The following is a 21,174-nucleotide window of genomic DNA, read 5'->3' as shown; positions in this document are numbered from 1 at the left end:
GATGATAATTTTCTTTGTATTATGAGGAAAAAAAATTGACGTGATCGCTTTTTGTTTTCAAGTTATTAAAGCTTTTTATCAGTCAGTACTCTGCCGACCATTCTGCACAAACATCGTTTCTATCGATTATTGTATAATCCTTGTCGCTCATAACCAGACGTCAGATTTTTATGCAATTGCGGGGAATCTAAAAATACAAAAATATCCAGAATGCATATAGTATGCAAAAATACAGAAAATATTTAAAATAAAGTAGTCATAATATTTAGTGGGTACAACAAATCTCTGTTTAACAAATCTGTAGATTTGCATTTGCATGAATGTTCGTAGCTTACTTGTAACAAATTATTTTTAATACTGAAAGCTCTTTCTTTAGTGTTCGTTTCGAAGATGTAAAGAAAACATACTTGACAGAACCAAATGAAGAACACTGGTACTTCTAGTATTATAATGATGTGTGTAATAAGCTTTCGCAAAAGTAAATACATTTCTTGAGAAACACACGCTTGAAGTAAAAATGGAACGACGTGCAGATTTCTAAATAAGTAGTTTCGATAAATTTATGTGTCCTCTATGTTTGTTATTACGAGTAAAAGTTTAGTAACATTGGGAACGTTAGAGAATACACTTCGATTGTTCTATTTAAGGAGAGCGCTTGGGCTGTTTCGTCTGAAACTTCATTCAATTATACGGACGTGTGAATAAACTGCATATTTATGCACTTTCGTCACCGATGCTGTGTGTAAAGGCTCCATCGTGATTCACATACAATACACTTCGGCTTACGGTTGAAACAGACTGAGGTAAATGAATATTAAAGCAGGAAATCGATCATCAACTTGTGAAACACGCTTTTAATACATCCTTTTTTTTTATTGTACCAACTCTCTACGGTCCTGTGCTGAATTAAGATTCGAAATTCCATGCATTTCAATTGATTCCAGTTTTAATATACGTACACATAAAACATACTCTTTCGAGTTATAAATTAATTTGATGGAAATATTTCAACGTGCATATGTTACTATTCACGAAATTATTAAAATACTGCCAAATTGTGAACAGCTTTTGGAAATAGATCATTATTATTTAGTTGGAATAAACTGTAGAATAAGACTAAGGAAGTGAATGCGCGAGAAGCTGAAAAATACAAAATGGAAGATTCAGAATGTTAAGAAGTTCGGTAGATTCGTTATTTTATTAACATTCTTAATATCGAGAAATTTTTATAGAAATAAACTAACCTGTGTAAGAATCAATGAATATATTTAAAAAAAAATACGACAAATAAAATGTGAGCTGGTAAATTTAGTTAACACTCTTATTTCCACGATATTCATTGCATATAAAGAATTATCAAGTAGAATAATAATCTCAGAAACTAGCTATAGAAGTATAGATAAATTTTATTCTATTTGTAAATAATTCCTCCTCTTGCATGTTTTCAAATTGTCAAAGTGTTTGTACGAATAGCTTATTTATTACAGATAATATGTATAATAAGTAGAGAAACTGCAGACAAATGCTTGCGACCTATAAATAATTTGAGAATAATGTTTGGGAATATTAAAAAATGGAGTTATTGACTATTTTCGCTTATATTGTCCATTTCTTTTAATTCGATCTAATTTATCAAGTTAAAAATGACAAAAATAAAGTAGAAGTAAACTAAACTCATTTCGGTTACACGTTGTGTGTCAAATTCAACAAAGCATATTATAGTTACTGGTACGCTCAACTCCATGTAACTCTTAAATAAGGACGAACGAGATATAATAATAATATATGTAGGAAATAATATAATACTAGTAGGTTTGGTAACGGTATGATTGTTACAATATCGTTTAATGCTCCGTCAATCTATGTTTACGCAGTCACCATTCGTCACTAATTACTCTCGTTACAACGGTTCTCTTTATAATACGCTGACAACACTCCTTGACAACGCTGACAACACACACCCGATATCTCCAGGCAATCCGTCCACGATACTACACTATACTACATATATATAAGATAAATATATATTAATAGTAAAGATAAAGATTAAGTAAAACATAAACACTAATCGAGAAGAAACAACTACGCTATTTCTACAAACTAGGATTCTACAAACTAATTTACCCCATATTTACAAAAGCATTTCTCGTATTATCGATGATAGAAATGGATGACAAATTGTATCATTCATACTCCATCTTTAATGTTCCATTTGCTACGTAAAGTGCTTTCGATATTACTTCGTAACTTGTGAAATTAAATTTGCTGTATAAATTGCTCGACTCGACGCAAGAAATATGAATAAAATACAAGCGAAATATAAATTTGTTTTTCTTTCTCGTAATTATGTATTGCACGATAACGGAGTTGATAATTACGCGTGTAATTCGGAGTTCTCAGCGTGGAATCGTGAAACACCCGCCGGAGTGTTGCGTCCTCGCCGTTTTTTAGTTCTCACCGCTTTCGTCACGACCGACTGCGCTTTTCTGTTTACCATCTTCTGACGGTTTACTATTTTTTTTCTCTCTCTATTCCCTGAGAATTTGGTTATTTTTGTGAAGCGCGTTGATAGGTAAAAAGCAAGCAATGTTGCTTGCGGAACAAGCGCATTCAACCAAGTTGCAAGTGCCCGCGGATATCCGTTGCGCTAAAATTATCGAATAATCAAAGATAGAACATACCCTTTGAACTTTCGGACGTTCGCGGGGAGACGCGATTTCGAAGAAGCGCGCCAACGGGAGTCGTAAATTCCCGTTACGATTTGACAAATCGACGCCGCGAATCGTTCGATCACTTATTTCTTTTGGGATAATAAGGGTGGTTGATTCAATATAACGCTGCTATTAACAAGTTAATATACAGGATGGTTGGTAACTGGTGGTACAAGCGGAAAGGAGGTGATTCTACGCGAAAAAAGGAGTCGAAAATATAGAATAAAAATTTTTCGTTTGAGGCTTTGTTTTCGAGAAAATCGACTTTGAATTTTCGCTCGGTACGCGTGCACTTTATCGCGTCTCGTTATAACGGATCTCACTGTACATCGCTGTCTCGATGGAAAAATTAAAAAAAAAATTTTTTTTTAAATTTTTATTCTATATTTTCGACTTCTTTTTTCGCGTAGAATCACCCCTTTTCCGCTTGTACCACCAGTTACCAACCACCCTGTATTTTCATATTAACATAATATCGACGAAATTCTCTTTATAAAAAATTTAATAATCTTTTATTTTATAAATCATATAATCTAAGCACTAAATTTCTTAATTTAATGCCTATTTAAAGAAAAATCAAATTTTTTAGACATCAAACAATATAGTTTTATTTAAAAGATAGAAATAATTTCAAAATGATAATCTTTACCAATTAATAGGATTTCATAACAAAAGTATTTTCCAGACTAATGGATTTTTGTTATAAATAGTTTGATTTTAATAGAGATGAAGGAAATCTATCGACTAATGTTTCATGTATGATTCTATATTAAGCAAGAGTAGGTGCCTATTATCTATTTTTATCTATTTTGTTATACATCTTTTAATAAAAAATTAATCTGAAGCAATATAATTTATCGATGACTATTAATTGCTAAGCGATTATTATGTATAAAGCAATTTAAAAATCATTGCATATCGTTGTACCGTACATTGTACTGTATGTTTGTTTCCATACATATTGGACATTTATTTTAAAAAACAAACTTCTTATCTCAATAATGTAATAAGACTTTATTGTGGTCACAAACTGCAAATTTAATTTTAGGATATAAAACAAAAGAAACCCCTTTAGTGTCACTAAACAGTTGCACATTTGCACGCATTGCAAAATTTAATTGATTTGGTTATAATTTCAAAATTCCTCGTTATTTTGCAAGTTCAACGCTAACTTTCTATAAAATATCATGTTTCAGGAAGACACCTAACGGACAACGTGATACAGCAGTGTGAGAAAAGTAGAAAAGACGAGGCAGGACAGAACCCGTTGGCGGAATACAAGTGAGTACAAGCATTAAACTTGCCTTTGAAGATACTTCTGCTTTAGAATTGCACTCGCTACGACAGAAGCGTATCTTTTAACGCGGGAAATTGTAGCCATCTTGTTGCACCGTTTTACCGAGTATCATCGATAGATGCTTGAAATCTCCACAGAAATTCTGTCCAAATTTTGTTTGCTTCGTCAATGAAAAAAATTGTAATTGTATTTTATATGTATAACATTTTATTTTCTTGCAGGAAGAAATGGTTATAATTTATAACAAGTTTGTTTTTTAATTTTAAAGTTAGTAAGTAATAATTATTATAAATAAATAATTCGGCGCTGGTATAATGGTATATTAATGAAATATGATAATATCAATATCATATTGCGTAACAAGTTTAGTAAAGCATCGCATTTATATAAGATGTATCATTCTTGTTCTATTATTCTTTGCACATGGATTGAACAGCTTATTTTTTCCATTATTCGAAGGCATTCGTATCTTTATCAAAAACTTTCGATATGTATATTTCTATATTCTCTAAATTATATTATAATTATGTAATTGCAAAGAAACTTTTTCGTTTCTAATATTTATAGCACAGTAAATATTGAAATCCAATCATTGTTATATCATGAAAAGGTCTGTAGTCTGATGTATATATACATATGTATGGCATATAAAACAAATAATTATTTTATTAAAATATCGTAATATTCATTGTTTTGCTTCTTCTGTCATTAAATGGTAAATATTTATCCATGTTGTTTGTTTTTTAACCAATAATGTTTCTATAATATTCCTCAAAATCCAACAACGAAATACAAATAGATTCATTGTACAGAATAATACTATAATGACAGGGAAATAAAATAAAGTCCACTTCCTCTAAATGAAATTTTGTTTGCGTTTTATTGTTTAGTGTTTACATTCGACATTTGTATGTTTAATTAATTTTATATTACATAACCTAATATTACAATATTACAACATAAACCTGGTATTACAATATTATCCTATTTTCTATATATTTGTTTTACAGAAATTTCCGGTTTCGACCGCGGTTTTATCAAAATTTAGATTCTACTGAAGGCATACGAGCAGGAGAACTAACCAGCCGTCTCTTGACTTGGAGAAGTCGAAGCCATCGTCCAATAAAGCTGCAGGTAAGCTGGTTCAATATTTCCTTTTGATCAATGCGAGTCCACATGGAAAATAGCTTACGGAGCAAATAGACGTTTCACGCACAGAATGACTAACCACAAACAGAACTCCGATATATTTAAAAAAACAAATATACTTCCCAGCAATACACGTAATAAAGAAAAGAATATTCAGTGTTATAATTTGTTAGAGTTATTAAAATTTTGTCTGCTATGTTATCCTGCGTTTTTAATTTTACAAACGAGAGTAAAATTGAGGCGAGAGAAACGTGAGCTTATTAGCAAAGCCAAAATATAATTTATAATTTCGCAGTAAATTACCTCTCGGCGATGAGATTTTTAACGAGGGTACTCACGTCAAGTATGTTTGCACTGCTGTGTTTTTCTTCTTCTCTCTTTTCTCTCTCTTTTTGTCTTTCTGCGTGTTGGTTTTTTTATAAACTTCAGTAAAAATTTTCTCAGTGCTAGCGAACTAATACACTCACGCTAAAGTATCGAGCATGCCGCGCCACACATTAATGACGATGATACGCTAAAGTGGTGAACAAGATAACACGCAGCATCCGCGCTAAACTGTCCCACTGTAATTTGCAACTTGTCATCATAGATAATCCTCGTTTTGAACTAACTTAAAATCGATACACACTCGTTAACGTTACCCTCTAAGCATTCCACTATTGATTTTTATAGCATTGGCGGCAATTTTTCGCATATATAAATGTGTGTTGCGTAGGATTTCTGACTTGGATTAAACAACTACATTATTTGTTATTGAAAATAAGGAAAAACGGCTATGATGGACACGAGTTCAAGGCACGATCACAATAAACTAAGTGCCTTAAACTCATATTGAAGGTTATTCTAAGACCATAAACACTTTTTTGCTTTCAGTATGTTGCTTATAATTACATGCCATAATGGACATCAACACGAGTTTAATGACATTGTGGTCTTGAAACGACCTTAAACAATGAAATACCGATATCAAACCATTTGATGATTTTTGATTACAATTAAATGGTATCGTTATTGTTTGCGTTATTGTTATTAGTTCTTTCTATTGCTTTTCAACAATAAATCATTATCAGTAAGTTGAACGTTTTGCTTCCTTTATTATAATATTTTTAATTTGTATGGAAAATGGAAATCTTTAACATTTGCGTATTATTTTATTGCTAGATACTCGGTCAATTAAAATAACGTCACAAAATCACTCGTTCGAAATTATTATAAGACAGTGAAATCTAACGAACTTTGCAAAAAGTATAGAACGATTGTATTAATTGTTATATCTCTATACCTGTTATGTTTCTCTATTTTTTTCATTCTTATTATAGATTTAAGTCAACGACCCTTGAACTACCCTCTTGGCGTTAATAGATAGAAATAAGAACGAAAGGAGCGGAGAAAAGTTCGCGTGATGTCCAGATTAGGGTAGACTTTATTTATGTTATTTCGAGCAGATTATTACTCATTTCGTGATAGCTTAGAAGCGACAATCTTCGCTGCTGCTAACGTTCTCTGTTTCGTTTAATCAGCATGCTGTCACTATGTTAAAAAATAATAAACTTTATTTAATCACTAGTATCACTATAATGTACAAAACATTGAAAAATCTGTATTGCATACGATTCAGCTTAAAAATACCACAGATTGTATAGTTAAGTTTGAGCAGTATAATCGATATAAAAATAAAGATTATACGTTTCAATGTTTCAATCAGATTCATTAAGATTTGAAAGATATTTCTTTCTATTTATATTATATTAATGATTATTTCTTTCACAAGTACCATAAACTACGGCTTCTTGTGTATTTATTAAAAATTAAAAAATGCAGAGATATACGAAACGAACATAATATGTAAGAATGTATAAAATATCCAAAGCAAAATTATAAACTTAGAAGCTTACTTAGATTTTACTACTTCTTTAAATGTGTTCATAAAAATATGAATTTGCATACAAATTCACAGTTCGTTCATGACACATATTCGAAAGTTTCAACTTTAATAATTATACCGCGGATTGTGGACATTTATGCAAATTCGTATTTTCACGAACGCGATTGAAGAAGTAGAATATTTTTTTTTTATTATTTAATTTGTACTTTACAATTTGTCCAGCTGGACATTTGGTAAAAAGAAGCAGTAGAATATAAGCAGAAATTTGTTTCAGTTGTTAAATATCGCGTAATAAGTACTATATTTCGAACATTTTATAAACTTTCGTCACCAAGTTAAGTTCATTTTATACATTTTTGGCTATTAAATTTGTCAAAAGACTTCCTCTTCCAATCTTCATTTATTAACGTTAGCTATAACCAATGGGCATCGCGGATAGTTAGCCTCGCTTCTCTAACGAAAAGTGTGAAAAACGAATCCACGTCCTTAGTTCAAAAAACACACCCACGTCGAGCTTTCCTCCGTAATCACGCAAGAACGAACTTCACTGATTCTCATCACTACAGAGCAGTCACTTCATATTTATATTCAGTCAGTTCAATTGCTATTCCTGCTATACCAAGAAAGTCGACTTCTTCTTATATTCAACTGTAAGGGCCTTGCTCTACTACGAAAGAACAGTCAGTGCTCATCTATCGGAGTGTCATACTTCAAAGTATCGTCTACGACATTTATATCACACGTAACGGTGTAACTCTTGAGTGTATTAAGTGTTGGAAATATAAATTTTATAATCCTGTTAATCGCAGTGTTATACCACATCAATCACCTCTATTATCCCACAAGAAATAAGGGGATCGATCTGTTCGTGGCGTCGATTCTTATAATCGTAACGGGAATTTACGACTCCCGTCGATCGCGTCTCCCCGCGATAGATCGAAAATACACTAATTATATGATACAGTGATGTCATGTAAGAGTTTGAAATTTTATATCGATCAACCTTGACATAAGGAAAAGGAAAAGAATCGAAGCTTTTTCATATTAAAATATTCAACCAAAAAGTATAAATTTTGTAAGAAAACTCAAAGATACCAACCATGGGATCAGTTGTCTGGCCTTCGTCACCGTCGGTTTTAAGAAGAGGAAATGAAGACACAGGAAGAAGATACCATAAATTAAATCCTTTTCCCACATATCAGAAGTGGGATTATATGAGACAAACTATTTTTTCTTGTATATTTATTTATTTCATTCTTGCCTTTTGGCTTTGAATCGCTTCCAACTATCAGCTTTACAACCATACATAATCTTTACGATACGACGATAAATGTGTGGAAAACTAACAAGATGTATATAAAATCGCAAAATTTATAAAAATTTATAAAAGCGCAACGTTAATTCGTAATATTCGAGATCGCGTAGAATACTGCTTGAAATGCGTCCGCGTTGACCATCGTACAAAGAATATCAAAGTCGTTGCAGTTGTAAAATCGTTAGAGCCCGCTAGGACTCCGCGCAGTAAGGAGAAGGGCCTAGTCCCTCAAGTGTTTTCACTTTCTCTTCTAAAAATCGACGTTAAGGAAGGTGAGCGCTCCGATCGTTCGAATATTTACATCTTCTTGCGATTTATAGTTTTGAGTAATGCAATGGAAAATATATTTGGCACGGTTCTGCACGAAATCATATTTTATATCCGGTTTTCCTTCATCAGAAATATTTTCACGATCAAGGTCAGCTGATTAGCCTGAATAAAAGTCGCGTACAAACGCGGTGTCTCTTTGTTCTTGCTCTGCCGCATATTTATTTTTCGTCTTTTCTCTCTTAGAAAGAGGGGAAGCTAGCATGGTGAAATCGCAAGAAGGGATGCCGTTTAATTCGTGGGCATGCGCTCACCATCATGGGGGAGTAGTCGTTGCAGAGGGGTTGCCGCCTCTCTTTGGGGTAATGTTATTGATCAGAGTTTCTTCTGTCCCACGAAATGGCTCAAGTGTATCACGCCATGGGGAATCGAGCTACGATTTTTCCCCCTTGCTTCCAGCGTAGAAACTGTGGCTGTTGGATTTGATATAAACTTCTGAGTTTTCTGGAATATCTGTGTACTTGGAAAAATTATTAGGTCATCGTCATATTTTTCGTTCAAGAAATATTTTTTTTAGAATGGAGATTTTGTACGAATATCGCGTTATGTATTTATTAACATTGCCATTTTTACAGATGGATCTATTTCTCAACAAAAAGAGGTCAAGGTTTTTGTGTCTGAAAACGATAGTTTAAAAGACATTGTAACTTTAATTTTGCAAAATAATACTTGGGTTAATATGATATCTTATGGAAACTGAATTCTGCAAAAATAAAGTTAAAAAATCTTAAATACGAGCAATTTATAAAGAATTAAAAATCATACAAATTATATAAATATGCATGAATACATCGATAAATTTCTAAAGATCTCGAAAGCTTACATCAATTGTTTTCCATAAATAAAATTTACATTATATTCATATAGAACTACATAGTACTACATATATATTTATTTTATTTATTATTTCATAAGTGTATTCTTCTTCTTTTTCTTCTTCTTCTTCTTCTTCTTATTATTATTATTATTATTATTATTGATTAGAATATTATTATTAATATAATGCATGTAAGCGACACAAATATTAAATATAACAATCATCGTATCATCGATTTCGTAACAATAGGCATACAATTATTCTGCCTTTATAAATGATTATGGGTCAAACGTTTTAAGTAAAAATACAACAGTAAAACAAAGCAGTATATTGTTTATATAAAGAATTTCGAACCTTTTATATGTCTTTTATTTGAAATACGAAGATTTTTTATTAAGGAAGGTGACATGAATTTTAATAGAAAAAGAAATATCGCCTTCGACCTTTTCCTGTCAGTATTATTATTGACGTAATGTACACATTGCACAAAGTAGAGCAATCGGAACAAATTTACGGATAAATCGCGAAATCACTGATTAAATCACACACCACAAACGCCGTTTTATCAATAAAGGAAATACGGTATACAGAATAATATGCGAAGTATTTGATAACCAGCGATAACGAAGAACAATAAAGAGCACCTTCCACTTGACGCACGTTGCATTCTAATCGATATACCAAGGCGCCAATTCGTTTCCTGATCCATCTACGCTCAAGAACTCATCCCTAATGAGGTGAAAAAAGGATTTTGATTAGATATCCCAGATAAAACATTCAATAACCGTGAAACAGAGTAAATATAACAGAAAAAAGATAAGAATAAAGTAAAACATGGAGGTGATACAATCGATAGGAAAGATAATAATTCTAAGTATAAAATAGTATGTAGTTTCTTAAAGATACAGCGAATAGAAGAAAGGAATTTGTGTGGAAAAAAGGAGAAAATGTAGTTTACAGAAAAACGTGAATGAGGGGAAATAAATAACCTTGCATACATTATATTAGTAGGTATGTGAAAAGTAAGTAAGCGAAGATTTTTCCGTTCACAGGTTTGTTTGAAATTGATTGCGATTTACGCAGAAGCACGAAAAAAATGATTTTAGGCTGAGGATAGAAATTTAGTAACAAATTCTTGACATATGTAATAAAATAGGTCATTGTAAATTGAGTAAATATTCGCTATTTCGCTGTGCATGGTGTGAACTGTAAAAAAAAGAGAAATAAGAATAATAGTATGGTGCGAACAAAGGAATAATCTCAAGTATATAAATATAAAAACGCAAAGAAGTCGATGAAATGACGGATGACGTAACGTTACTTCTACTAGAAATTAAAAACGAAACAACCTCTTGTTTAACGAAACGGTGCACGCAAAAATGCAATTACACAACGTGTTCTAAAGCTTACCATAAAACAGAAGCAACCAAGAAAATAAAAAATAAGAGAGAATAAAAAGCGGCTCTAAAAAAGACTAAACTGTCGTAAAAGTGAAAAAAAAACTTAATATTACTCGATAGATAAAGAGAACGATCCTTTGTGCGTTATGAGAAAACCAATGAATCAAAGACGCAATCGAAACGTCAAAAAAGGCAGGACAATTTCACGCAGCAGAGAAAGGACGTACGTAGCATCGACAGCGGCAGAGCAAGAGAGAAACGAATTTATCCAGTAGCGAAGAAGGAAAAGGACAGTCACGGATCCATGGAGTGTGCACGAGCGAGGGAGGGAGAATAGAGAGAAAACAGGATAAAAAGAGAGATAGAAGAAGACACAGTGTTGGAAGAGCGAGAGGTATTGCATAAAGGATGGAGTGGAAGAGTGAGAGAAGAGGTTGAGTGAGTCAGTGATGGCGTACAGCAGCCAGGCCGAGCCCAGCTGTTCTTCGATCCCCTAACCTACGTCAGTTTATTTCAGCTACCAACACTACGTAGTCCTGAACGCGCTCCGTGCTCTCATGTACCCGTCGATACCTCGTTATTCCTCGATCTTCCGGTTTTATCGCCTTCCATTCATTAACGTTTTTTCATCGTAATTTTTTCGTTCCGATTCGTAATTTCACTGGTAGAACAAAGAAAGGAAGGAAAAGAAGAAGACAAAGTGCGAACAACGTGAGATAAGAACGCTTTATTCGTATAAAACAGTGAATCGATTGTGAACGGTGCTCCATGCTCCCCGGAAACGGCGATGAAGCGACAGTGACGATTGAATCGTACTTAAAAACGAATCTCCCCTGACGATATATCGGTGCGAGCGTTCCATGGTATGGGAAAACGTGCGCGACTCTGTCAAACCTCGTTATCTTGATTTTTTTGACGGATGAACCGCTTTGAACCGCGATACCTTTGCCTTCGGGCACTTTTCGATCTCGTTCGGGCGAGAAAATAACGAATCGAACGCGACGTTCCAGCGAGTCGCGATTGTTCACAGGATAACGTGTATTTTCAAGTCGAGTCGGAGTGGTGCATGTTCACAGTGCGAAGGAGTCCTCGATAATCCCTGTAATTGAAAAGAAACAGAAATTTCTTTAACGAGCACAGATCGGTAAAGAAGAGACCGATAGATTTCCTTGGGAAATAGCTTCAAAAGTAGAAACGCTCGTACGGAAATTGAAAAGGATGTATGTTTGAACAGAGGATTTGAATAGAATGGGCGATCTTTTGGATTACGACCAATGATTTGAAAAATTCTGGAAATCCTTTCGAAACGTCATATATTTGAGGAAAATCGAATGACAGGATTTATCGAGGTAGCTAGTGATTTTCTTTCGAAATGTACTAAATTTTTAAAGTAAAATTCGCAAGAAATTGGAAGAGCAAACTACGATTTCGCGTGGTATTAAGATTCTTTTACGATAGTGAAAGCCTAAAGAAAGTGAGAGGTGCATTGAACATACCATGCGTCTCTTGTATTTTTGGACAAATTTATTTGGGAATTAAGGACCGAATAAGGTAATGAAAAATAAGATTAAGTAAGACGTTGATATCGAGTTGAAATTTTCTTCGGAAGAAGTCAGACAGGAGAAGGAAGAAAGCTGATTTTCCTTCTTTATCTCTCACCGCAAAAGGCGCGTCCGGTTGATTTGCGAAACGAATGGCAAAACGTGGGTCGTAAACGAGTCGAGTGGTACCGTGCAACTATAAATGGAACCTGTAATACCAAACCATCGACTGTGTCACGAGGAAAATAACATTGCGAAGGGAAACGAAATTTTTAAAGAATCGTGAATGAGAACAGAAATTCTTCCTAGATCAACTTCAGCTAGATACTACGATAGATATAATACTAAGAATTATAAAGCGTAATACCAAGTGTACAAGATTAAGTATACGGAAAGATTGTTCCTTCGATAAAATAGCGTCCGAAATTCTACAAATTACAATTCTAAGATCACTCAGAACCTTCCAGACATAGAATGTAATAAACGTTAATTACAACAAACAATTTCGCATTAAAAGACAAAAATTACAATAAGAAGGGAAAAGAAAGTTCCTCGCACTGTATCCGGGAAAAGACTGTACTTGACAGGTACGTAACTACATTCCTAATTCCAGTTTCAAGATTTTACGATGCATAGCGATCACTGTGGATAACTGGTCCGTTTTATAAATCGTATCGTTCGATCGTTCTCTACACCAGCGTCAGAAGTGCAAAGAAAAAAATAGTTCCTCGCTCGACGACACATTCCAAAAATTCTCAAGAGGTCAGCGTACCAATTAAGGCCCGTAGAAACGGTCTGTCGCTACGTTTTCGAGTAACGAAGCAAGAAACAGTCGGACAAGCAACAAGTACAAACGAAACGGCACGTGAAAAATAATAATTAACCAAGTCGCGAAAAGGAACCGGCAGATGAAAGGGGCTCTTGGCGCAGTCGAGATGAGGTGTTGATGAAATGCCAGAGGGACATTTCGAAAATCTTTGCCTCGACGCATGCGTGCCGACGCACTCGACGCCCGATGGAGCGCGATGAAGCTGCCCCTCGGTGGATGAAGAAGGGTCGAGACCTGGAAAAGAGAGGTTTTCTGATGGTGTGCGTCGACGTCGGACCAGCCAGGTTACACCGGGCGCCGCGACGCGTCATTCCACCGTTCTTTCGTGTTAACCTCTCGACTTAAACTTTCGATTTAACCTCTCGATTTCTCTGTCCGATCGAAGCTCCTTGACCGATCAGCTGACTACAGGAAGACAGAATACGATAAAAACGATAAAACAGAGAAAGGTGGAAAAATAATACAGGATATAATAAAATATCGGAGAAAAGAAAAGTTATGCCGGGTGAAAATAGGGAAAGGAGCTTAAGACAAACAACGTCTGGTGTAAGAAGAGAGCTTTCTCCGTCAAAGACGAGCGAGTTCGAAGTCAGAACACGCGGCAACTCGATGATCCCTCTTCCTCGTGCGATGCCACAGAACCCGAAGACCGTTAAAACGGAGAAGAATCGTCTAAGACTGATCATGGAGAACAACAGAGGGTTTGTAGATACATCGGAGAAGGAACGAAGGATCAACGTGGACGAGGATGAGATGGGCTATCGAGTGTCTGCCATCAAGGAGCCGGCTACACCGCGATACTGCGACCTATCCTGCAACGTGTATCGATGTCCTGTACGAAAGGTGATTGGTGATTCTCCCCGTTTGAAGATTCTCCTTCTCCTCCTTTTTCTTTTCTTTGTCATCGATCATCGATGAAAATAGAAACTAATAGGATTTACCACGGCATTGGGGTGAGAGTTACAACGTGTTAATTCCTTGTTTCATGATTGGATAATAAGTGAACGCGGTCGGCTTTTACGGGTTTATCGTAGCTGAGGAAAAATATGACACGTTCCTGTTTTTGACACGTTATTGAAAAATTTCTGGAGCGGACTAGGTGAATTTTATGATTCTTCCTTTTATAATGATCTTTCGTTATTCCTAAGATATCTGTTTAGCTTCCCAAGGTATTTTATCTAATTGTTCACTTTGGCTCTGTATCGAATTATATTAGCCGCGTTGATTATATTGGTTCGTTTCTTTGGAATGGTCTTTGTTTCGATGTTGATCTTTTAGCAATTATTTCACGCGAGTCTTGATTTTGTGTTTTATATCGAATTACGTTGGTGCAATTCAACGTTCCTTTTTTGTAATAATCTTTTATTTGGATTTTATCGTTGACTTTGGATTTTTATCGAAATGAGATTTTATCCATATTCTTTGTATTTTCTATTTGTTTTACGCAGCTAGTTCATGCCGAGATCAATACTTTATTAATAGTTTGATATCGGGTCGCTGATGTTTTTGTTACTGCATAATAAAGTTAAAATTTTGAGTAGTATTTTGAGAGTAGGATATCGTTCTTGGAAATATTGATCGCGGATAATATCATTAAACATTTTTAAAGTAGATACGGTAATAATGCTCGACTTTATGTTTTGTTTCCAATATAGGGAAATTGATTTTGGCTAAATCAATTTTATATTAATCGATGATGAATTTATGGTATTGACAAATTCGTGAAAATTAATTGAAAATAATACTTCGATATTGTCAAGATAGATTTACCGATACCAACACTCTATTTAATACTTTTTTGTACTTTTTAATATAATATACTCCTTTTAATACTTTTTTACTATTTTATTTACTATTCTATTTTCTATTCTACTATTATATTTTTAACTATTCTACTATTTATATTCTAGTATTCTACTTTCTACTAACTATTCTCCTTTATGTTAGTAAATTGGTTTTTAATTACTTTATATTAATTGATATTAAATTTATAGCAACTAAAATATCAAACGGATACTATATCCGATTAAACATATTATCTTTGTAAATATTAATTTAAAATAATGTTATTCGATATCTTCAAAGTAAACTTCTCATTTTTATTTCTGATTTATTTCACAGTACTAAGAAATCGCTCTCGGACAGACACAAAGGAACGCTTAACGATATAATTTCGCCAAAAATGCGGTTTATCCCTTTCTTGCCTTGACTTCTTCAATTATCGTTCATCGTCTTTAATTTGATGTATTAAATACATCGCATAGACAATGTTCCACTTGAAAATTTTCTGAACCACAGCTATTCACTTCTCTCAGCCGTGAGTCACCGCACTTTTAAGATTCGAACTGTTCTCTCAGAGTATTTTGCGTTTCACAAGGGATCTTCAATGAATTTACTTAAATCTTTCACCCGACAACGAGTTTGCTTATTGTCACACCTTTTGAAACGACAACCGGAAGATTGCGTCTTTTTCGCACAACTGATTAGCATGCTACGTTTTCTGTCTGAGTTTCGCCTTCGAATCTTTGTTTGTACATAAATGTTTCAACAGAAATTTGTCTTCATTTATATACTCGTGAAAGTATTCGACACTTACCACAGAATTTTCTTAGGAATACATTATGTTCATTATGCAAACATTTTTTAAATTTTGTTGGCTGTATAATAAAATACGACTATCGTAATTATAATAGTAAAATTTGAAGAATTTAAGCTTCTTTCGGGAATCATATATTTTTCAATACATTAAGCGATACAGCTCGAGAAAAACTATTAGTTTAATACATATTTTAACTTTTAGTCTCTAAAGCTTATCGTATGAAAGATAAGAAAAACGAATACAAAAGTTGTGCCTTACGTTTTTCCTTGTCTTTCATACGATAAGTTTTACAAACTATAAGTTAAAATATCTTTAAACTAATAGTTTTTCGATATAAGTAGGTTAATAATTTTTTATACAGAATCTCGAGCTGCATCGATTAATGTATTAAAAAATATATGATTCCATTTAAAAGAACGAAGTTGAACTCCGTATAACCTTTCTCCTTCGCTCGCCCATCTACAAAAAACCTGCATAACGTTGAAACATGTTCCCTTTGAAGCCATTCAACTTTTATCCGGAACGTTTTCCGACATAATTAATAATATCAAAAATATTTCAGCTTAAACTCTTAGATGACTCACCTTCGTACGTACAAATTACACATACACTTCGTGAAGAATTAGTATACAGCATGAATAAAGTTTTAACCATACAATTAATGATAAAGATTGTCTCATTATTCATTACTTATTGTGCTTATTAATGCAATGGATAATTGACTATCCAAATAATTTGGTGCACTTTCCGAAATGTGTACTTTCAATAAATATCTTGTAACAGTTGTAGCTTCTATACCATGTATGTATACTATGTATATGTGACGTGATCTGGTAAAAAGGAATTAAACGCGTGAAAATCACTTTTCGAGATAAACGCGTTTAAAATTATGCCTTCGAAGAAATATTTAAAAAACACGAAATGAATTTGTGAAATACCTTCGCCTTTAAAAGAGACTCCTTATCAAGAAATATTCTATTCGAAATCGTTTAATCTCACTTTGCGATGTTTTCTTCTATCTTAAGAAGATGTGAAAACATTTCTTCTATCATTAAAAGATGAAAATACTTTCTTATGTCTTCGTCCATTAAAAAACTATAGTCTTGTCTAAACTAAAGTCTCTTGTATAAATTGTAAGTGTAAAAACCCCCACAACGGGATTCTACACCTTTGGATCGATAGAAATTTGTAAAAGTCTGTATAAAATTGACCTCGACTTTAAGATTCAAGGCAACTCAACCGTTCTCTTACAAAATGATGTTAGATGTTAGAGTTAGAGAGATATTCATATAAAACTAATGTTATTTATAATATATTTACATCTCGGATAAAGTTTACTATTGAATTGAATAATTACACCATTAAATTAAACGTGCTTTCCATTGCCTAAAATTAACATGTAATTTTCTTAAGAAACGTGGTCAAAATATATTATAGAAATACAAATCCGGAACTGCTTAGCTGACACGTTGGAATTGCTATTACGTAGATTGAAAAAGAAAGAAACAAGGAAGAAATGTGATATATAAAGGTATATCAGGTGTACATACGCAATAGTCTGGCTACAATAATCTGGCTATATATAACCATATCGTAAATAAAGCGAGTCCAAAAACTAGTGAAACTCAGTGGAAAGAATTTGATCTTGAATTTCAAGGTTAAGGTCAATTTTTCATGGATTCCTTTTTACAGATCTCCACAGATATAGGAGATGCGAAACTAATAGTAGTGATACTAGTTTCTACACTTACTTTTTATACATACTGGATATAAAGATATTGACGCAAATGTTATAAACATTTAAACATGCTGGAAACAAAGGAATTTATTTTTATTTCTCAGCGATATGAATCTAAAAAGAACACAAAGAATCGAAATTGATAATTCCGTTTAGAGTGTATGTATCAGAATGTAAGCAACGTTGAATATCGTTAATTAAAACGACAATTAAATCGTAAATTAGATTATGCATCAAATGATTCATAAAGACGTCTTTTCATTTGATTATTCTACGTCTTTTTCAACGCATAACTCAATAACTTCTGATAACTCGTTGAACAAATTGATAGACGTGTTTCTTCCGGTGCAGACTTTCCACGAAAGCGCGCAATACAAATTACATGATAATTTCTCTGTTATTTTTCTACATTACCTCAGATTATCTTACCATAAAGAATTTTATTACAATTGTATTACAATTCGACAGAAATTTACAATTACATAGGAGATTAATGTTAAAACGTGGTACTTAAAATAATGTTTACTTTCTTCTGTACTTTACGTCTTTAATTATCATTGATCCGTATTGTCTCCTTAATTACTTAATAATAATAACAATTTATTTGTACTTAAAGCCTAGGGTCTATTACAAAGAGATAGTTGCATTCTTAGTACTTTCTTACACTATACTATATTGTTATTTTATTGTGTTTTATTTACTTAAATTATATTACTTAACTTTCTCTTAATGGTTAATATGTATCTATGCTAGTGTATACAATTGCGTATATATACTTATATACATATAGTATTGTATTGTGTTGTGTACATACCAACAATATGATATGCAAGGAGAAAAAATTCCATAAGGAAAAGACTCCGTCCAGACACTAATCATTAATAATAGAGAGGAAGTGAAAAACACTTTCAATTATATGCAACGAGTCATAAGAAAATTAAACTTACAGTTAGATAAATAATAAATCTTGATTTATATCTTGATATATATATATATATATATATATAAAGATTTATGATATATATACACCACTGTGCTGCATACACAAAGATAAATACATACTAAATATTAAAAAAAAGTTAAGAAATATAATATAACGTATTAATTATATATTATAATAATATTATATATTATATATATATATATTATTTTAATACGTTATATTATATTTCTTAACTTTTTTTTAATAATATATATTATTATAATATATATATATATATATATATATATATATATATATATATATGTATGTCGGAAATGAAAACTATTCGTAGTATGTAATTTAGATATTCTTCTCTGTTTAATTCTGTTAGGTTCTTTATATATTAATATATCGGACGATAGTTTAAGCTTAGTGCTTTATATCTGTGTCATTCAAAAACGCTGTAATTTCGATTGTGCTCCTTATACTGGCTACTTGATGTAATACCTCTTCCTCCTCTTCTTCCAGTTATAGTATTTCGGATTCTTATAGCTCTGTTAGTTTTTCCTTTGATATTGTGTACCAATTGTACGTTTTGTGATTATTTCTGTTTTTACCTAAGTTTTTTAATACTTCAACATTCTAGATTCAGCATTTTAAACATACTCGCTGAAATCTCCCATTTTTAATTACTTATAACCTTACGTTACAAGCAACGTTTTTAATAAACTGTACACAATGTATTCTTGAATCTTTTGACTAAACTTGGTCAATATATTTGATGATCGAAAATGAAGAAAATAAAGTGAATTATAAATTCTTATTTAATTTATATTTCATCTATTCTATAGGTTCTAATATAGAATAATATAAATCAGACAAGAAGATATAACTCATTCCAATAAATCATTCGAGTCTTCATTAAAAAATGTAATAACTTGGAAGACGGAGGAAATGATAACGAACTCGCTCTTGTTATAATACAAGATAAAAATAAGTCAACAATCTATGTAATTACATACAGTAAACTCTCGTATAACATGGTACTGACAAAACATAGTTTCGTATAACACGGTTAAGAAATTGCTGCAGTTAGCGTACGATATGATGGCAAACGTTACAGCAACCAGATAAAACGGTAGATAACTTTCAAAATGCAGCAATAAATGAAAATCTTCTGATAATTAAACTTTTATGTGTTGAGAAATTTATATATCTAATACTACATAAATGTATGTTTATAATACGCAAAGAAATTTATTTTTGTATTTCTAATAAATTTTTGAACGATAGAATCTGTACATGGCATCACTTAAGGAATTATATGTATATCTAAAAGGTGAAAAATGAATTCAATTTTTTATAGAAGGAAATGCTTTCTGAAACTCTTGCATGCTAATATGTTTTTTATATAATAGTAATAAACTTTCGTTTTAAAGTGTCATATTATATAGTATTTCGATAAATCTTTAAACAATATTTTTCTATTTACTCTATTTCTTATCGTAAGCAGTTTTAATGAAGTTTCATTTGAAAATATATTAGAACGCCGTATATATGCAGTTTCGATGCTTAAATGAATTAAAGTAGTTTAAACTGGGTGCTGTAGCTTTACTGCGGCATATCGCGTACGTTCTTCATTACTTCTCACAATGATGCTATTTCGTCACAATACGTGGTACATTCGCTGGCTTTGTCGCTTTATTTCTTAGAATTAGATCAAAGTAGGGCAAAGAAGAATACTCGAGAGATTTAATCCTGTCACGCTAGCACCGTGTTTAAAATAGTAGAAGATTCCTCGAGTGACCGCTCGAAAGCAAAAGTCTCAGCTCGGATTTAAATTTATATCGAGATTTATGATTCCAATTCTTCGATATCGTAGAAATTTGTGGAATAATGGAAAATTTTATTTTGAGAATTAAGTTTGTATCGCGTTTCGCAGAAATAGGTTCTAAAGTAAAACACGATTGAAACATATTAATATTCTCCATATATAAGGAAGATCTCACTAATTTGCGCGAATTTGAATTAAAATATTATATGGAAATAATGTTCTCTCTTTTCATTTATAAACTGCTATAGTTATTGTAGTATTATCTAGTATTATTTTCAAACTTTTCGGTAAACAAATTTTTAACTGTTTTTACTGACATTTTATTCTAAATTAATTGCAACTCATCACGTAATTTAAGCTTTTCAACTTGCTGATTTGTAATTCTTTATAGGTGTTCTTTATTATAAGTATTAATTTCACCATTAAATTTTTTTTATGAATTATACATTTTTTATATCTTAAAACTATTCATAGATGATTTCTTTATTTAAATATCCTAATAACTTTAAAGCCATTAAAAATATAGATATTTATCTCAGCGTGCTCTGATTTTGTCACTATAGATTACTATAATTTGTCTAGTTTTTGTGTTGTGGTTGGAACTTAAAAAAAATTGATTTATCTGTAAGTTATTAAGAAGTTAATTTCTCCTTTCGCTGATAACTTTGATAAGAAATAAAGATTTCTTTGAACCTGAACGTTCAATGAGAAACGTGAAGTGTTCTGCTCGTATACGTGTTGCACGTGACTAAAATACACTTCCTTGCTTGGTCGTGTCAAAAATAAAAATATCACTCGCAGAGCATTGAT

At 32.3% G+C, this 21,174-nt stretch overlaps 1 protein-coding gene across 7 annotated transcripts in view; it reads left to right on the top strand.

Moving 5' to 3' along the window:
- The window catches only part of LOC126873802 (uncharacterized), a 114,205-nt gene that overhangs the window by 61,902 nt on the left and 31,129 nt on the right, over window positions 1-21,174 (top strand). For 6 of the 7 annotated variants that reach the window (XM_050635044.1, XM_050635040.1, XM_050635043.1 and 3 more), the window contains 2 exons: window positions 3,908-3,992; window positions 5,019-5,142. In XM_050635044.1, coding sequence (XP_050491001.1) covers window positions 3,908-3,992; window positions 5,019-5,142 — 209 coding nt within the window. Of the gene's footprint in view, window positions 1-3,907; window positions 3,993-5,018; window positions 5,143-13,617; window positions 14,115-21,174 lie in introns of those variants that run through there. The other variant, XM_050635041.1, reaches the window with a different exon arrangement.

This window comes from Bombus huntii, chromosome 15, assembly GCF_024542735.1.
Source record: "Bombus huntii isolate Logan2020A chromosome 15, iyBomHunt1.1, whole genome shotgun sequence".
Taxonomy (NCBI): Eukaryota; Metazoa; Arthropoda; class Insecta; order Hymenoptera; family Apidae; genus Bombus; species Bombus huntii.
The sequence above is the reverse complement of the archived record's forward strand: the minus strand, read 5'-3'. Positions and strand labels throughout refer to the sequence as shown.